Here is a 19,164-nt window from a genome sequence, read left to right on the forward strand (position 1 = left end):
TAACCTCGCTCAAACCGGCCACCGCCCCGCGGTCCAGCAGTAACCTCCCCGGAGAAAGCAGGGTCCTTCCCAAAGCAGGTTCACGTTGGGGTAGAGACCGGGCGGTCTGAGTCAAAGGGAGCCGGTCCCAGATAAAGTTATTCGGTGTGGAATCTGCATTCAATATGAATATTAGTGACAAGTTGAAATGGTAGTGGAGCGATCGGTTCAGGCATGCGAAATGGAGTCTGGTGGCCATGGAGGACCTGGTCTCAGCCACTGTCTGCAACGCTGAGAACGTGAGCTTTGAACTGTTCCAGACCCAGGGACACCCCCAGCCTATTCAGAACAGCACCTGCCAGCTGCAACCTTCTGGTCTCAAGGTCTCCCCTTATAACCATGCAACCATTTCAGACCCCAACCAATCCTTATTTGGCAAACACCCTTACTTCTTTTCATTTTATTTATTTATTTATTTTTATTTATTTATTTATTTTTGGCTGTGTTGGGTCTTCGTTTCTGTGCGAGGGCTTTCTCTAGTTGTGGCAAGCGGGGGCCCCTCACTGTCGCGGCCCCTCCCGTTGTGGGGCACAGGCTCCAGACGCACAGGCCCAGCAGTTGTAGCTCACGGGCCCAGTCTCTCCGCGGCACGCGGGATCTTCCCAGACCAGGGCTCGAACCCGTGTCCCCTGCACTGGCAGGCAGACTCCCAACCACTGCGCCACCAGGGAAGCCCCCCTTACTTCTTCTGAGCTCCAATTATAACTGATAAACACCCCCCCACACACACATACACACACACACACACATATTCTAGAGGTGTAAACTATCCAATGGAACTCCAGAAGTCTTTACAGTTTAAAAAAAGGGGGGTGCGGGGGTCCTCCCAGCTTAGAGGTCTGGTTTCCTCTTGGGATGAAATCCAGTGATGTTTCAGCCTAATTTGCATTCATTCTTAAATTTCGGACATAGGCCTGTAACAGTTCAGGTATAGAGACTAAGCATCTTTCCAAAGGGGATAGTGGTGAAAAAGAATAAAAAGGTGTGCTTTCTCAGCTGCCTAAATTCCACCAATTGTAAGCCCAAGCCTTAGGGTATAAGCATTTCTTCTTGTTTTATCTACTTGTTTCCGAACTGAGAAAAGGGACTTGATTCTTGCATGGATACAATTTATAGAGCTCTGGGCCAGGCACCAGACTGGATGCTAAAAACCTTTTTACAGAAGGATTATGCCAAAGAAGAAGGAGGCTGTAAACTTTTCTATCTGGACTCTTTCTGCAGAGAGCACTCTCAGAGTGTTCAGACTTTCTGCTGCCATCAAATCAGATGAGTTTTAATTATTTTTTCTTATAGAGAAGTAACAGTTCTTGGAGACCTAGAACTTTGCATTCTCGGCCCATTGCACACCTGTCTGAAAAAACATTCTGTAACTTCTTTTGTGTTATAAGCATCATAAAAACTACATAGGAAAACATTTGTGTATTTTTGCCCACTCTTCAAGAGTTCTTTGAACATCACGAGACTCATTTGATTCTGAAGAGTAAATGTCACTAACGTACTACACACTTTACAAATTCACTTCTAAAAGCCCTGCCTTTACTGTCCCTGACGGATGGAGGAAGGTCCCTCGTCAGTCTCTTGAGACGTCAGGGAGACTCGGGCAGCACTTCCTAAAGGAAGGGGAAGGCAATATCCTGCATCCCAGTAGTTGAGAATCAAATTAACTGTCATCGGAGCATCCGAAAATATCAGGACAGTTGCATGCTTCCTAAATGAACACTAGAAACCGAACACAGGATCACACTAGAGGCAGGCTGGCCCCTGAGCATCTTCCCGAGAGCTCCGGGCAGGAGCCTTGGCACCTGCGGAAAGTGATAACGTGGGAAAAAGGCATGGGTTGGGGCGGCAGGGGGGTGGTGGTCTTGGTTTTGGTTTTGTTTTCTTCCTGCTGTTTGAGCAGGGGAAAAATGAAAGGTTTCTCTCTGACACCAACCACTCCCTCCCCTCCAACACAGATACAAAATAGAGGCTGGATTTCCTGTGCCTGAGCTAGCTGACTCTGTTTCAGAGGGGGATGGACTGGAGCCTAGAGGGGAAGGGCCCTCTGAGTGTGTGAGAGCTGCCCTGGGGCCTGAACGGGGGAGGGAGAGGGACAGTCGGGGCTGGACGCCCCCCACATAGTCACGGAGGGAGCCTGGACTGGCTTGTGGAGTGCGGGGAGGGTGTCGTGGGTGCACAGCAGAGCACAGACAGATGGTGGGCTGGCCCTGGTGAGCTTGTGCACAAGGAGAAGGGCAACGCCTGAAACACCACACCCTCTAGTCTCCTTAGAGCAAGCAAGCTGCAGAGCCCTGGGCTCACCCATAGGCGGGACCCCCAAACTGACCAAGGCTGAACCTCTCTCCAGCTGTGGCAAGTGGAGATGCACAAACGGAAAACTAAAGAAATGAAGTACTTCCCATACCAGCACTGTAGAAGAATTCACATGGTCCAAGTCAGGGTAATTGTTTACTAACAAAGTTGCTTTAATTTGGAAAACGTTCAAGGAAATAAATTAATGAAATAATCTGGTCATTTGGTGAACAGCTTCTACACATTCCGCATAAGAGACGAGCATATACCAAGTCAGGAAGCAGAAACACAGGCACATATACAAAAGTAGAAAGAGGGTTAAAAACCTTTTGTATGCCTTTTGGAATTTCACAAATTAGAAGCCTTTTAATAGTAAAAAATAGTACAAAACTCAAAATTAACACTAGAATTTTTTCAAGGCCATGAAAAAAAATGAATTCCAAGTCTATTTTATAACCCTAAAACAATATAGTATCCCTGGCTTTTGTTCTAACATTTATCAAGCTTGCATATGAGGTTTTAGATGGTGTAATGGGCCTAATTCTTGAGAACGTACTTTCTCTGAATGGAAGGGGCCTGAATATAACATGACTTCCTGAGTGAAGGAGAGCAGCAGAGAGCTGGGTTTCCCGGCGGTTAGGGGCCTGCCCTCGCACATGAAGCCCTGCGCAGCTCCGGGGCCCGAGCCACTGCACTTGGGCTCCTGCCCTCCAGCTCCAGACTGACAGTGGACAGAACTCCGCTCTCTAAAGAAAGAAAAAGATACTGTGTCACCTGCCAACAGCAAGATTCTAAAATACTTTGCTTCTCTTTGGAGAAATTCTTAGGAGCAAAAGACATCAGGGGAACCCTTCAGAACCCAACTGGCAATGTTCTAGACTCCCTGGACCCTGCTGTGGTGCCGCGGGGGTTCTACGTCCAGAGCCACTTACAGTGTCTGCCCACTCTGAGCAGCGGGAGCCAGACACACGGGGCTGCTGCTCCCAGCTGGGGGCCCCCGGGGTCCCCAGACCATCACACTCCTCGTCCGGGCCGTATCCTCCCTTTTGGCCCGCTCAGACCACCGCCAGCGGCACTTCTCAAACTCTCTGCCGCAGCCCTCAATCCCGTCTGTGGGTTCCTCCTTGTCAGGGGCTCCCATGGGCACTCACCCACCTTCCAAAGCCCCTGGTGGTGTTCAGGGACCTCTGGAGTCTGTCTCACAGGCGACAAGCCAGCTCTGGGCCCTGACGTTCATGTCCAGGGCAGCACAGAGGAAGGAACCTCGCCCTCCCCCAAGACCCGGGAAGCAGCCTGGGAACCGCCTCAGCCCTGAAGGGCACGGCCTCGCCTCTCACCTGGCTTGTTTAGTCGACACACCTCTTCCCAGGTATAGTCAGCCAGGTTCACAGGCTGCGTCACCCAGGGGTCTGTCACCAGCTTCTCCAAGGTGGTGCGCTGCTCGGGGACAGGCTGTAGCAGCCCAGACATGAGGTTCATGAGATCTGGGGACAGAAAGGCGTGTGGCCAGAAGACTGACGGAGGGCCCCGGCTGGGGGCAGGTGGAGCGCATTGCACAACTGCAGGTCCTGGGTCTGGTGGGACAGGAGGTGGCTCTGGACCTCCACTTCTAACCAGCACTCCGGGGGCTCTGGAATGTGGGGTCCCAGCTATGCTTCAGGAGGGCCTGTGGGAGATGTCTGTTGCCTCTGAAAGGAAAGCTTGGAGCTCGAGATCCCACCTTGCTCACCACACCAAGTGTGGCAGCTCCTAACCTGGGCCTGCTCTAAGGGACTCTGGGGGTGCAGAGCTGTGGACATAGGGATCACGTGACAGGAGAGGGGTGGGAGGTGGCCGGCAGCGGAGCCCCAGCTCAGTCCCCACAGGAAGGCAGCACGAGCTCTGGGAAGAGTCCCCAGCCTTGAGTCTGGATCTGAGTCCCATTTCCTTTTAGTGTCACCTCAGCCAGGGCCACTCCAAGCCTCACTGTCCCAAGTGAGTATCCTGAGAGCCTAGTGAGAGAGCCCGCAGAGCAGCCCCCGTGGGCAGAGCTGCAAGAGCCATGGTACCGCGGAATCCAGAACATTAGCAAAGCTCTACAAATCTTCTTCTAGGCTGCTCTGGACTGAACTGTGCACCCCCCTACCCAGATTCACAGTGTGATGATATTAGGAGGTGGGGCCTCTGGGAGGTGACGAGGGCTAGATGAGGTCATGGGAGGGGCCCCCGCGACAGCATCAGTGCTCGTATCAGGAGAGACACGAGAGGGCCTGCTCTCTCCCTCTCTCTGCCCCGTGAGGACACAGGAAAAGGCAGCTGTCTGCAAGCCAGGAACAGGGCTCCCACCAGGAACCGCATCTGCCAGCACCTTGATCTCGGGCTCTCAGCCTCCAGACTGAGAAATAAATGTCTGTGCTTTAAGACCCCAGTCTGCGGTGTCCTGTCATGGAAGCCCGAGCGGACTGAGACACAGGCTTCTAACCTAAGCAAAGAACCCAAGGCACAGACTTGATTCATGAGGACACTTATCTCCTCACTGCCTGCAACGATGAATGACTACTCTGGCATCACAGAGGGTCACTATGTCACTAGTGTCTGAGAGACCTCAGAACCCCGTGGTCCAGCTCCCAGGAGCACCTCCAGGTATGGGCCATGAGGGTCCCCCTCCAGGCCTACCGCCCGGCGGTCCTCACTGCAGACACAAACCGCCACTCATGGCCCTGGGGGAGCCAGCTCACGGGAGCTCGAGGTGGGACAGAAACCCCCAGGTTCCACATGAGCGGCCGGGAGGTCAAGTCCATCCTTTGCCCTCCCCCACAGGTGACCTTACAGTCACGGCCACGGCCACGCTCAGAGAATGCTAGTGTGTGCGCATCCTTCAGAAGAGGGCCCTATGGTCCAAAGGGAAGCTCTCCTAAAAATAAAGTTGTGATGTTTTAAAGTCATATTCAAATCGTCCTTACGTTCAGATCAAAGTCCGAGAAGAATGGAAAAGAGAGAGAGCTGGGCTATCGGCACGGACCCGGGTGCGCTGCTCTCGCAGACGGGAAGCCGGCGCAACGCCGGCGCCTGTCCACCCGCCACCGCGCGAGCTCACCTTCCGACACCAGGTACGGGGGGTTTATCGCGGCCTCCAAGGTCTCCTCCAGCTCGCAGAAGGGGTTCTCCTCGAAGATCAGCGTGTACAGCGCGACGCCCATCGACCACATCTCCAGCTCCGGCCCCTTGTAACTGCAGGAAGGAGAGAAAGCACTCGGGGCGCTGGGCCGGCCCCGCACGTGAGCCCAGCACCTGCACAAGTCACCCGAGAGCGGCTTCCAGCGAGACACGCCACACTCCTCGACCACGTCCTCAGCACCGGCACGTCTGCCCCCAGCCGGGCGCTGGCCACGTGCTGCGGAGGGAGAGGAAAAGCAAAGCTCCACTCAAGCAGCTGAGAGCCAGTCAGGAGATGGCACGGGGGCAGAGCAGAGTGTCTCCCAGGGGGCTTCCTGGAGGAGGTGGAGAGAAGGCCCGGGAGCGCAGGCAGAGTGCCAGGCGCCAGGCCCACAGGAACTCGGCTCACTAGGGGCCCTGGGGAGCCACAGGCAGCTTCAGAAAGATGTGAAGGATGCTCAAGGCGAGACTGGCGTGGGTGAGCATCCTTAAGGCTGAGGCGAGGCAGCGGCGCAGGATAGAGGAGAGCGAGTGAGAGGGGCGCGGGGAGAGGGAGCGCAGGCAGCCGGCCGGCTGGGGGAGCAGGCTGCAGGGAGGCAGCTCCCCGGGGTGCTCTTCGTTATCGCCTGTGCTTATAAACACCCTCATCCCAGCCACCACTTCCTGGGCACCTGTGAGATGCTGGCGCTCTGCAAGGCATGTACATGCTTTAACCCTCATCCTCACAGCAAACCAGCAAAATACATATCACCTTGGTTCCACGGAGAAGAGGTGAGGCCGCTGCTGGGCGGGCACGGGAGCCAGGCTGACGGCCCCCACGCACCAGCCCCCGTGCCGCCCACCGCGGTTGGTCCCTCGGGTCTGGAGCTCGGGCGGGGGGACAGTCTGGCCCCGAGAGACTTGGGCAGCAGCGTCTTTGCAGCAGAACAGGAATGTAGACAAGGTGGCTGAGAGGAACTGCTGAGAAGAGGGCCTAGGACAGAGCCCTCGGCCTTCCAGGAGGCCACAGAGAGGCTGGGGACATCAGGAGACAGGAAACCAGTGGGCAGTAGGGGCGGGGGGCTGGGCCCCAGGAGAGAAGAGGGGCCAGGAGGGGAGGGGCCACGAGGACAGACCTCAGGAAAGTGAGGGGATGAGACAATGCTACAGCCAGAAGATCAGATTTGGCAGTCTTTGCTTTGTGCCATTTATGTTTTGGAGAAAGAGATTTCAAGAATTTTGGAGGCTAAAGAGAAAAATCCAATAGACTAGAACAGAGGTCAGCAAACTTTTGCTGTAAAGCGCCAAACAGTAAATATTTCAGGCTGGGGCCACGTGGCCTCTGTCCACCAGGGCAGCACAAAAGCAGCCACAGACACTACGTGAGCCGACAGGACTGTAGTTAAGAAAACAGGTGGGGGCCGGATCTGCCGCCCCTGGAGTAGAAGGTCGTGAAAACAAGAGGGAGGAAGAGGGGTCCCTGAGGACGGAATGTAGAACCGGGCAGTAAAGGTCCCCGCAACGCTCTGGCGTCTGTCCCTCTAACCACAAGCCCTCCTGGAGAGATACGTCCTAACCACACCTCTCCAAAGTACGTGTAGGTGGTACAGGATAATACCTGTGGTCCGGATCTGACTGGATTTCATTTCATATGTGTACAGACACACTTCGTTTACATGTGGACAACAGAAATCCATGCATACACAGGGGGAAACACTGAGCACCGTTTCCATGCGATCCCATGAGCACCTGAGCTACACCAGTGTCCTTTCCTCTCCCGAGTTCCCTGAGACCAGGCCCTGCCCAGGCCGGGCCCCTCCAGCTCACAGGCTTCTGGGGTGCAGAGATGTAAACGCGGCCCACACCCTTGCTTCTCCTCTCAGCCAGAGCAGGAGGCTTGGCGCGCCCCGAGCTGACGCATGCCGGGCCAGTCAGCGACAGCACCTCCAGCCAGAAGTGGACCCAGCTTCCGCCTGGACCCTCTGCATTAGTACTTTTTCTGTTGCTTGATTTCTTACATGGCCAGCCCAGCAATATATTATTGGACTAGATTACTAGTTCTGTCATCAAAATAAATAAACCAACTAAAAAAACATCCTCTTCATTCATTTGAAGAGTCCCAAGTTTTGGGACTCTTTTTATCTTTCTCTTAACTTTTTTTTCTTTTCTTTTCTTTTTTTTTTAAATTTATTTATCTTTGGCTGTGTTGGGTCTTCATTGCCGCATGCAGGCTTTCTCTAGTTGCGTTGAGCTGGGGCTACTCTTCATTGGGGTGCGTGGGCTTCTCATTGCGGTGGCTTCTCTTGTTGCGGAGCACAGGCTCTAGGCGCCTGAGCTTCAGTAGTTGTGGCTCGTGGGCTCTAGAGCGCAGGTTCAGTAGTTGTGGTGCACATGCTTAGTTGCTGCGTGGCATGTGGGATCTTCCCGGACCAGGGCTCGAACCTGTGTCCCCTGCATTGGCAGGTGGATTCTTAACCACTGCACCACCGGGGAAGCCCTCTCTTAACTTTTAATTATATGAAACTCCAAACATAAAAGTTGAGGAAATAATATACTGAACCTCTGTCTCCATCCCCCAGCTTCCCTGACCCACCTTACTTTTCCTGCCTGCCTGCCCACTTATTTCCCAAACATACTTTATCACTCAACACCCTCGTCAAAGAGGCACAAACTGAAACCATCTTTCCCCCTAAAACCCCACCAACCGCAGGTCTGACGGCAGGTGTGACAACAGGCTGCAGCTCCCATGATACGTACGGGTTTCCCATGAGGACTTCGGGTGCGCAGTACTCAATTGTCCCACAGAAGGTATAGAACAGCTTGCCCCTCTCCAGGTAGGCAGCCGAGCCGAAGTCTATGAGCTTGATTGTAAAGTCCTCAGCAATCACGATGTTCTCGTCCTTGATGTCCCGATGAATGATGCTCTTGGAGCGCAGGTATCCCACTGCTGACACCAGCTGAAATCAGGAGGCCACAGGGGACTTTTTAAAAGGCAATTCAAGTAGAACATGAATTTAAATTAAGGATTAAGAAGAAAAAAAGAAAAGAACAACAACAAAGAAAAAAAGAGTTCTCTAACTCATCACAGACAGGTGACAGGAAAGACTCTGGAGGCTGCAGATTGCACCCGGCTGAGCCAGAGGAAAAGCAGCTCCAGGCATCAGGCTCACTGTGGCTGGCACACATCATGCCCACAAGGCAGCAACGCAGATCTAGGATTCTTTTCTTTAATTTCATTATTTATTATTATTATTATTTTGTGATAAGGACACCTAAGACACGGGCTACCCTCTTGGCAAATTTTAAAGTATACCATGCAGCATCGTTAGCTTTAGGGACCATGCCGTACAGCAGACCTCTAGGACTTACTCGTCCTGCAAAACTGAAACTTTGTATTCTTTCACTGACACCCCCATTCCTCCCTCCCCCAGATAAATATGTGATTTTTAAGTTCTCTGTCTGTGTGCTACCAACGAAACCTCCTCAGCAGACACAGAACGACCATCTTGGGAGGAAAGACAGACAGACCACGGCAGAAGCTTCAAAGACACATGGTGGGCACCTTAATGAGTGTGGGCTGGTTGCATGGGAGGTGGCCCTAGAGAAGGCCTGACCCCACCACCTCTGGTTCACAGTGAGGGACAGTGATCTGCCCAGAGTTCACACGGCAATTCAGGAGCAGAGCTGGGGACAGAAGCCAAGTCTTCAAACTCCTAATTCAAGGCTCTGGCAGCTCCTCAAAGAGCAGCCCTGAGTGTCAGCCATACGTTCCCCAACACGTGTGGAGTTCTCAACCATGTGAATTTAAAGTAACTCCCTAGGAAATGGGCTTCATTTCAACAAGTCAAGTACATTAGTCTCCACTGTGAAAGGGTCAAGTTACTAGAATATAGTGCTGTCTGCCTGCACTGCACATTTGGTGACAGAGATCAACAAAAGTAGCACCTCAGTTAAGTTTAAGTAAGATTAGTACAATTTCTGACCCTATTCATAATTTGGACACCAACTGTACCAATCAACATAGAGATTTCGGGGACTTCCCTGGTGGTGCAGTGGCTAAGAATCCGCCTGCCAATGCAGGAGACACGGGTTCAAGCCCTGGTCTGGGTAGATCCCACATGCCACGGAGCAACTAAGCCCATGCGCCACAACTACTGAAGCCCACGTGCCTAGAGCCCGTGCTCCACAACAAGAGAAGCCACCACAAAGAGAAGCCTGTCACTGCAACAAAGAGTAGCCTGGCTCGCCGCAACTGGAGAAAGCCCATGCACAGCAACAAAGATCCAACACAGCCAAAAATAAAAATAAATTAATTAATTAAAAAAAAACAAAAACAAAAACATAGTGATTTCGGGACTTCCCTGGTGGCGCAATGGTTAAGAATCCGCCTGCCAATGCAGGGGACACGGGTTCGAGCCCTGGTCCGGGGAGATCCCACATGCCACGGAACAACTAAGCCCGTGTGCCACAACTACTCAGCCCATGTGCCACAACTCCTGAAGCCCGCACGCCTAGAGCCCATGCTCTGCAACGAGAAGCCACCGCAATGAGAAGCCCACGCACTGCAACAAAGAGCAGCCCCCGTTCGCCGCAACTAGAGAAAGCCTGCACGCAGCAACCAAGACCCAATGCAGCCAAAAATTTTAAATAAATAAATAAATAAATAAATAAAAAACATAGTGATTTCATGGATGTAGTCAGTCATTTACATCATTAGAGACAATTTTATATTTACAGATGAATATCTTTGAGTCAGAAGCAATAGTTCATGGCAGACAAACTAAGCTGAATTAATTAACTTTAAATAAATAAATAAATGTATATTTACATACACATGCATGCAAATATATACATACCTGCATTTATATAAAGAAGCATGCATGTGCACGTGTACACACATACACACGTGTGCATACATACACGTGCACGTCTATACTTATACATTCACATACATATATATATACACACTTTTACATGTATATGTACATACATATACATACACACATGCACATGTACATATCAGGCTCCAGTGGGGAAACAGAAACCATACGTTCATCTGAACATGGAAGGCTTCATCAAGGTGTATTAACTACAAAGCGGTAAAGAACCTGAACGGGAGTAGCTGCTCTTCCTGCAGGCCCCCCCGAGGACCCCAGCTGCACAGGAGAGCAGTTCACCAAGCAGACCCACAGATCCGGAGCTGAGAGGCAATACACTAATACCTGGCACTGGACATACATACGTTTATATGTAATAATAGAGTTCTGTAGAGTTGTGGATCCACGTTTACATATAACAACACTTACTATGTATATAGATTTACAAAGGGGCTATAGATACTTCTTGCAAAAGTTAAAAAGTATTGAACACTAGAATTACCTGTATCAGTAGCCCCAAATTAACAACGGTTAGGTAGCAGCTATTGATAACTGACTCCTAATGTTATGTCATACTGACACTCTGTTTGCCGTGAAGATTTCAGAAACAAATCTTTGCCATGAAGTAAAGTAGATGCGTAAATAACCTTCCAAAGTAGCAAGGGGGGAGAGGTGACATTCTTTGGGCAGAACGATGATGACCAAAACTTACAAGTAGGTGCCTCAGAAATTTAATTTCACAAATCCAATAACTTCTGGGAGCTTATAGCTTTGAGGAAGAAATGTCAATTCACGGAAGCTGTCATTAGAAATCAAGTCAACTCCAGGAAATGAAGAGCAAATCTGTGAATTGGTCACAGCCCCCTCCCAGGTATCTCTCCATCTTTTCCAGGGAGCTAGGAATCGTCTGGAATGGAACTACCAAGATATTAAAACTAAAACAGGAATTGCTGTCTCCCCCTCCCCACCCTGCCACCCAATTTCTCTCTCTCATAGGACACCTTTCCACTTCACTGGTCACTCTCTCATTCCAAAAACTAACAAGTGGACTAACATCAATACACAGATAGACACAAAAGAGATCAAGACAAATACTCACTGTAAAATGAGATTGCCAGAACCGCAAGCTCTGTGGACTAATTAACTGGACGGCTACGTTTATTAAGCACTTCCTGTGTGCGGGACTCGTGTGTGCTGCACAAGGGCCTTAGAGGCACTCTCTGATTTAATCCCAACAGCCTCATGATGCTGGCACTAGAATGATCTCTCTGTACAAATGAGCAATGATTTCCCATTGGTGAACAAGGATTCAGATCAAATGCACAATCTCAAAACCCAGTCTGGTAGCTTTGTTGGTCCATTTTTGAGATTGGTGTGGCTATTGTAGGGATATAAGTAAACTTGAATCATCAAACCCACGTCTGCTATCATTCCAGGATAGTACCTGGCCTCATTCTTCCTTCCCCACCTTACTCTCTCTGCTTCATCCACAGAATTCTCTTCTCAAAATACATATCCTACTCCATAAAATCCAAAAACCAAAGGCCAGATCCAGCTCACAGAGAGAACAGAGTGTGTATCACTGATCCCTGCAGCCCTGGGCCCAGGCAGCCAAGCGCACACTCTCCCCAGGCGGCTCTGGCCGGCTCTCACCTGTCGGAAGATGTAGCTCGCCAGGGGCTCATCGAGGCTGGGATGGCGGTCGATGAATGCAAAGAGGTCCAGGCCGGAGCCGTGCTTCTCCATGACCAGCTGGAAGAACCCTTGGTTTTCAAATACATCCAGTACCTGGAAAGACACAAAGCTGGCTGCGGCCCTGCCGGGGTACCTCCCAGACAGAACTCGAGAAGTGGGGTGACAACAGCTTTCCAGACAGAACTCGAGAAGTGGGGTGACACCAGCTCTCCACCTTGATGATGTTGGCGTGCTCCACCCTGCACAGGATGGCAATCTCTGAAGTCACTTTCCCAAGTGTGGGATCCTCAATCCAACAATCCTCCAAAACCTTCTCCTTCTTAATAAACTTCACCACCACCTGCGAGGAGAACAGAGGGGACGTGACTGCAGCCATCCCCGCCACGCCTCTCGCAGCCCGTCAAGCGTGCTGCTCTACCTTCACCCTAACCCCACCCCCACCCCCGCTGAGCCCCAGGGACCTGAAAGAAGAAACCTAACAAGAGCCCTCCGGCGTGAGCAGACAGAGAAGCAAGTCAGCAGCCGACCGGAAGCGCTGACTGGACCTGCCCAATCTAGAAAGTGGGCGGACGGGGGTGACGGCGGAGCCAGGCGGCCCTGCGGAAAGACAGGTGCTCCCCAGAGCACCGCATGTCACCCCAATTTCTCAACCGAGTACTGGATGTCCTGGCTGAGAAAATGAAACAAGAGGCCTGAGAACTAGAAAAAATGAACAAAAACTGTCATTCATGTTGATCCTGAGAACTAATCAGAGAGTTCAGCAAGACAGATGGACACAAGATAAATACGGAAAAAACGGTGTTAATCAATTAATGATAGTCAACTGGAGTGTGGAATAGAAAAAAAAAGACACCGTTAGTAAAGGAAACCAACACCCTAGGTCAATGAATGACAACCCTGCCCCTCAACAAAACACCTGCTCCTAGGTGGGCGCTGGGCATGTGGTGAGCAGTGACCGCGGGCCAGGCCTGCTCTGCACTTCAGCAGGAGACCCCAAACCAGACGACAGAGACCCCCGCCCTCACGGAGATCAGCATCTGCCGGGAAGCAGGCGATACACAAGATGCACCACGGGTCAGGAAAAGCGAGGGCCGAGAAGCAGCAGCTGAACCGGGAAGTGCCGGGTGGCGGGGCCGGGGAGGGCTTCCCGGGGCGGCGGCTTCTGAGAGGGGCCGGGGGGAGGCACTGCAGGCAGAGGGAAGATGGGGGAAGGTTCTGCGCGTGGTGAGCAGGCGGCACGAGGGGCAGGGACGGCACACAGGGCCAGGGCAGAAGCAGGGAGACCACTTAGGAGCTTCTGCAATATCCAGTCACCCCACAATAATCCGGAGAAAAAAGCTGGTGGCTTGGGTGCCAGCATGTGCGTGGTGACAAGTGGACAAACTCTGAAGGTGCTTCGAGGGGAGGGTCACCACGATTTAACAGGTCAGATGAGAGACGCGAGGGAAAGCAAGAAGATGAAGGTGGAAGCAAGGCTGACGGCCCGAGGAGCCACGAACCGGGGTTACGGGGCACGGGAAGGATGATGGAGTCAGGCGGGGCCGGAGCAGCGCAGACGGCAGAGCTCGAGTTCGCGTGTTTGCAGGCAGCTGCCTGCTGCCCGTCCAGCTGCAGGTTTAGGGAGACAAGAAGGAAGGCGGCCTCCACGGCCTCCACGCACACCTAACATGAGCTTCAGGGGGGAGAATAACGGAACAAGAGAAGAGAATCCTCTTACGGTAAAGAAAGCTCTAAACATCTAGATTGAAGTCTTACCAAGTGTCGAGCAAGAATAAAGAACACACACATACATACACACACACACACACACACACACACACACACACACATACACACACACAGAAATACATCCTGGTGAACTTTCTGAATTCCGAAGATTAAAAAAAAGACAAAAACAGAAAGGATAAAAATCAAGTTGCTGGCAGCAAAATTCACTTCAAAATAATGGTAGATGACAATAGACACCATTGTGTATCTAAAACATTCTGAGAGGAAAAAGGCACATCTCCACTAAAATATGAGGAAAAAAACCACACCTTAATACATGTAAGGATTCCGAGTGGAACACCCATACATCCTTCCTAGAAAAATTAGTAACAAATATACTCCAGCAAATGAAACATGAGCACAGGAAAGAGAAGAAACTGGATATAAAACCAGTGGAGGTTTAACAAAAGCAGGACAAGACTTGTACACTGAAAACTATAAAACATTGTTGAGAAATGAACACAACATTGTTGATCAACTATACTCCAATATAAAATAAAACTTTTTAAAAAATAAAGTAAATGAAATAAAATTTAAAAAACATTGTTGAAAGAAATTAAAGATCTGAATAAACGGACAGACATCCCATGTTCGTGGATCAGAAGAATTGATATTGTTAAGGTGGAAACACCCTGCAAGTCAATCTGCACTCTGTCCTGAGAACTAGACCCAAACCCTTCAAAGTATACTTTCTGATTGGCTGCTTTACTTAACAATGTGTTGGCCTAATAACATTTAAATTGACATTCCGTTTTCTGAAAGGCAAAATTACTCATGTGGCTTCTTTTTAAACCAAGAGAAGAACTCTGGGTCTCCTTTCTTCTTCCTTAGGTATAAAAGTCTAAAGAAACCCGCAGAGCCTTTTGGATTCCTGATCCAAACCAAGAGTGAGAAGATCTGCCTCAAATAAATTAAAGATGACAATAGAAACTTAAGAACAAGACTGCTTAGAAACACGTGACACCCAGAGCAGCATGTGTTTAAACCTCTAGAAGGTGGCCGAGTGCACTCAGACAACTCAACACTGCACAAGCTTTTATTACTAAGTAACAGCTTAAAAAAACACACATTCAATCTAATAAGCTAGAAAAATAGCAAAATTAACTCGTAGAAAGTACAAGAAAAGAAATTTAAAGAAAACAAAGCAAATATTTGATTAAAAAATAGGCAATTCTTTGGCAAGTCTAGCAAAGAGAAGAGAGAGTGAAGACAAGAATGAGGACAGCCAAGGGGACGAGACTCGTCACAGAAACCCCTGCAAACGTGACGTCACAGGTGCTGGTCACCACCGGTGTCCCCAACTCTGCAGGCCCCACAAAACTGACAGAGAAAAAAGAAAAAACACTTACGTATGAATATAAATGAAAAAATCCCAAATAAAAATATTAGCAAGCCAAATTCAGCCACGCATTAGAGGAATGTTATAACACAATTGAGGATTGAGTCTACGAATGGAAGTTGACGGTTGTTATTCATATATTAATAAAGGAAACAAAGATACTATCATCGCAATAGATGCTGAAAAGACATTTGATAGAACTCAATGCTCATTCTTTAAAAAAAAATTTAGTGAACTGAAAATAAAATGAAGTATCCTCAAACAAAAGGTATCCATCAAAAAATAAAAGGAGCCATTGGAATTGACAGAGGACCACCCCGAGGTCGGGTAGCGTACCTGTTACTCCACACGGCTCTGCAGGTCCTAGCCAAGGTGACAGCAGGAAGGAAAAGAGGCGGTGAGACGCAAGTAATAGAGAAAGAGACAGGACTGTCACTGCCGGCAGAGGAAGAAAATCCAAAGGATCCACTGAAAAGTCACTAAAACCAACAAGACTTTGATACAGATCCTTGAGGTATCAACCCAAGCACGGAGCTTTGGTAAATTCCAGAAGGGACTAGAAGCCGCCGTGGTGAAGGGGTCCCACACTGGCCCTCCCAGGAATCGGCAGGCCGGGCCCGGGGACACCTGGGCAGTCTTCGGGGTTCGCGGGGACAGGCAGCACGGCGACCACGCCAGCTCCCCCGAACCACGAAGCGCCCAGGCAACTACAAATCTCATCACAACGGCACTTGGGAGGGAGGGGCGGTGGCTCTAAGGCACATTACAGGATGAGGTGTGGGCCGGGCAGCCGGCCCCGCAGCACGCAGACCCCACCCCTGCAGGAGCCCAGTACCTCCTTATTCGCTTCCTGGTCCACCGCCGTCCACACGAAGCCGAAGGCCCCGCTGCCGATGGGGCTGAGCGTGCTGTACTTGCGGGAGTACGCGCCCTCGCAGGCCGCCAGCCTCTCCAGCTCCAGGGCCTCGGGGGGCTCCTCAAACCAGGGTTTGCTCGCGAGCACCTGCGAACGCAAAGGCAGGTCCGAGGGACCACGCGCAACGCACTGAAGGAGCAGGGCAGCGGCAGGCTGAGCGGTGACAGCGGCACCCACGCCCTGTGCTGCCCTCCCCGCTCTTCCCAGGCCCACGGGGTCCCCGGCCCGAGACCCGCTCTCCACGGGGTACGCCAGGGGCCTCGACAAGTCGGTCCAGGCTGGCACACTCCTGGACCCCACCGTGCACACGGAGACACACAGATTTGAAATCCCACATGTGGCTTGATACTCACACAGAATATTAGAAGTCAGACCCTACACAGACCCTCTTCCCATCCCAGAGGACACAGAGAGAGAGAGAGAGAGGAGAGAGAGAGAGAGAGAGAGAGAGAGAGAGAGAGACAGAGATGCTGATTGGGAGCGGCGGGTGGAAGGCAGGAGCTGGCCAGTCACCTACCTGCCCCAGGCCGGCTCCAGACAGCTCGCAGGTGGAGTGGGCGGAGCTGGGCAGGCTGCTCAGGAACAGGCGGGTCCGCGGGGCCGAGGCCAGGTGACCGTGCAGCAGGTCCTTCACCAGCCAGCAGCAGAACAGGGCGGACGAGCCCTGGAGCGCCACCCGCTTCACTTCAAACTGCACACCTGAGGAGGGAAGGGGAGACCAAACACCCCCGCTGCTGTCACCTCCGCAGTGTCACGTCCCCCAGGACGGGATAAAGCCAGCAGACAGCGCCTGGGGCAGGGGCGGAGGGCACCGAGCCCGGAGGAGGGCAAAGCTGAGGCTAGCGGCCGTATCACCTCCCGTATCACCTCCCGCCGGCGGGGCGCCAGCAGCCCAGCATGTCCTCGGGGGCAGCCGGAGGCCAGGGGACTCAGGAGAGACCCGCCACCAGCCGCCGACTCGGACGAGCCTGGAAAACCCGCCCCCAACACCCTCCACAGGAGTCTGGCTCGGGAGCCACACGTACACACACGTGCCACCTAACCGTACACATCACCGTGCACACTGCCGTGGCACACGTGTGCGCTGACACAGCCTCCTGGGAATACAGCAAATCAAAGGTAGCTATCAGGGAGGTTTACAGGTGATTTTATTTTTTTCTTTCTGTTTATATTTTCTAATATTTCTGCAAATAACACATATTACTTATGTAACTCTTTTAAGTCTGGGAAAAAACCCTGGTAACCAACACTACGAAATCAGCAATGAGGAAACAACTGGCTGAAACATGGCACCGTTAGGAAATTAGGAAAAGAAAAAGGGACAAGTGAAGGGGTCTGACGGCCACACCCCCAGAATGGAGATTCTGAGGCCAGAGCAGCCTGAACCCCGACAGCACACGGAAAACCACCACCAGCCCCTCAGCCACACCTGCCTCCTGGTGTGGCCCCCGGGAGCCCACCCCCTGCTGCACCGCACGGAGGGCCTGGGCCCCGGGGCTGCCCCTCCCCGGCACATGCACCTGTGATCCTCACTTTGAAGAGGTAAACTCTAACCTCGGTTCTTTATTTAATATAATACCTCATTCCTGCCAAAACGATTCCAGGGGTGAAGTCCCGTCAGATGCCAGGACAAGGAAGGCCCCCCGACCCCGCCGCGCCGTGCTCTCGGGCCCCCCCGCCCCCCAGCCGCACGTACCCAGCTGCGAGCCGTCTCGGTGGTAACAGCTCCCCGCGTAGGCGCCCTCCTGGATCTCAGGCTGCAGGTCGGCGGCCCCCAGCGGCGCAGGGCCGTCTGCTCTCACAGGCGTGGAGGTGGCCTGGAGGCTCAGCCTGGGTGCCTCTAGCGGGGACGCGTCCACGGGGCCGGCTCCCGACACAGGAGGGACGCGGTCCGGGCTCTCATCCAGGTCATCGTGTTCGGAGGACGCCAAGCACGTGTGTGATGGTTCGGTTCCATCCAGTTCCAGACCACCCTCGCGGGACCGCCGGTCTCCACCCAGACTGAAGTAGGCGCCGGTCAGCAGCGACAGCTCCCGGTGGTCCAGGACTTCTGACCTCTGCCTGCGCAAACCACTCACATCCACATCAGAGACCCCCAGTGAAGGGGAGCGGGTCCCCCCGAGCTCAGACGTAGCGCAGGAACAGTTTGAAGAAGTTCGGTCTGTCCATTCACTGAAAACGAGTTCCTTGAGGTTCCAGGAAAACGAATTCTCGCCAGCCTCCCGGGCCTCCGCGGCCTCCGGGGCACCGGGCAGGTCAGTGGCAAGGGCGTAGCAGGCCGAGGAGCTGCCCGAGCGGCCGCCGTGTGCGTCTGTGCCTCCCAAGTCACACAAGGACGCAGGGGCGGAGGGCAGGGGCTGCTCGGCGTAGGAGACACCCCAAGGCCCCGCGAAGCTCGATGCGCACACCTGCTCCTTAATCAAGCACGTCCCCAGCCACGGCTCAGCCAAAGGAGGCGTCGAGAGCAAGGGCTGCACCGTCCCCGAGGGGCTGGGGGCCGAGTCCGGGCTTCCCCGCTGGGCGCGCCACTCTCCCTCGAATCCAGGGCCGCGCACCGGGAGGGCCTGCCCTGCCGGCTGACCTGCAGTGTGGGGCCTGGCCTTGGTGCCATCAGCCCTGTGGTTTGAATCGCTGGCACCACTCAAGCCCCTCCGCCCCAGCTGTGTCTCCTGATACAGGCCACCCCTTGCAGCACCACTGGTCCCATCTGCACTTGGCACTGGTGTTTCAGAATCTTCATGGGAAGCACATGGTTTTGTGTTCACTGGCCCAGACCTGTTTCCTCCCAGCAGGTCCTGCCTGAGGCTCTCTGCTGTTGCCAGCCGCTCTTTCTCTAAGACAGTGCTCTGCTGGTCCTCTGGCGACGACCGTTGGCCAGGGGCTGACGGGCATCCACCTGGCATGTTTCGCTGGCCCTCGGGCAGTGACTGTTCCTGGGCTGGCGGGCTTCCTTCTGGCACGTTCTGCCGGTCCTTGGATAATGAGTGTTCGCTGTGGGCTGGCCGGCTTCCTGCTGGGACGCTGTCCACCCTGGGGATTGTTACACGGATGACACAGTCACTCAGGAGCCACAGAAGAGTCAAAACAAAGAGATCACAGGGGTTCCCCCTTGATTAGAGACCCGC

The 19,164-nt window shown here is 52.6% G+C and overlaps 1 protein-coding gene across 5 annotated transcripts in view; it reads right to left on the minus strand.

The window, feature by feature from the left end:
- Window positions 1-2,262: 2,262 nt before the first annotated feature.
- PASK (PAS domain containing serine/threonine kinase) overlaps window positions 2,263-19,164 on the minus strand; it is a 41,585-nt gene continuing 24,683 nt past the window's right edge. For 3 of the 5 annotated variants that reach the window (XM_036857524.1, XM_036857525.1, XM_036857523.1), the window contains 9 exons: window positions 17,736-19,069; window positions 16,557-16,738; window positions 15,959-16,126; window positions 12,232-12,357; window positions 11,976-12,110; window positions 8,203-8,402; window positions 5,408-5,541; window positions 3,669-3,815; window positions 2,263-3,077 (listed from right to left, as the gene is read on the minus strand). In XM_036857524.1, the coding sequence (XP_036713419.1) occupies window positions 2,968-3,077; window positions 3,669-3,815; window positions 5,408-5,541; window positions 8,203-8,402; window positions 11,976-12,110; window positions 12,232-12,357; window positions 15,959-16,126; window positions 16,557-16,738; window positions 17,736-19,069 (2,536 nt within the window). In that variant the 3' untranslated portion in view covers window positions 2,263-2,967. Of the gene's footprint in view, window positions 3,078-3,668; window positions 4,020-5,407; window positions 6,383-8,202; window positions 8,403-11,975; window positions 12,111-12,231; window positions 12,358-15,958; window positions 16,127-16,556; window positions 16,739-17,735; window positions 19,070-19,164 lie in introns of those variants that run through there. The other 2 variants (XM_036857527.1, XM_036857526.1) reach the window with 2 other exon arrangements.

Source organism: Balaenoptera musculus, chromosome 7, assembly GCF_009873245.2.
Source record: "Balaenoptera musculus isolate JJ_BM4_2016_0621 chromosome 7, mBalMus1.pri.v3, whole genome shotgun sequence".
Classification (NCBI taxonomy): Eukaryota; Metazoa; Chordata; class Mammalia; order Artiodactyla; family Balaenopteridae; genus Balaenoptera; species Balaenoptera musculus.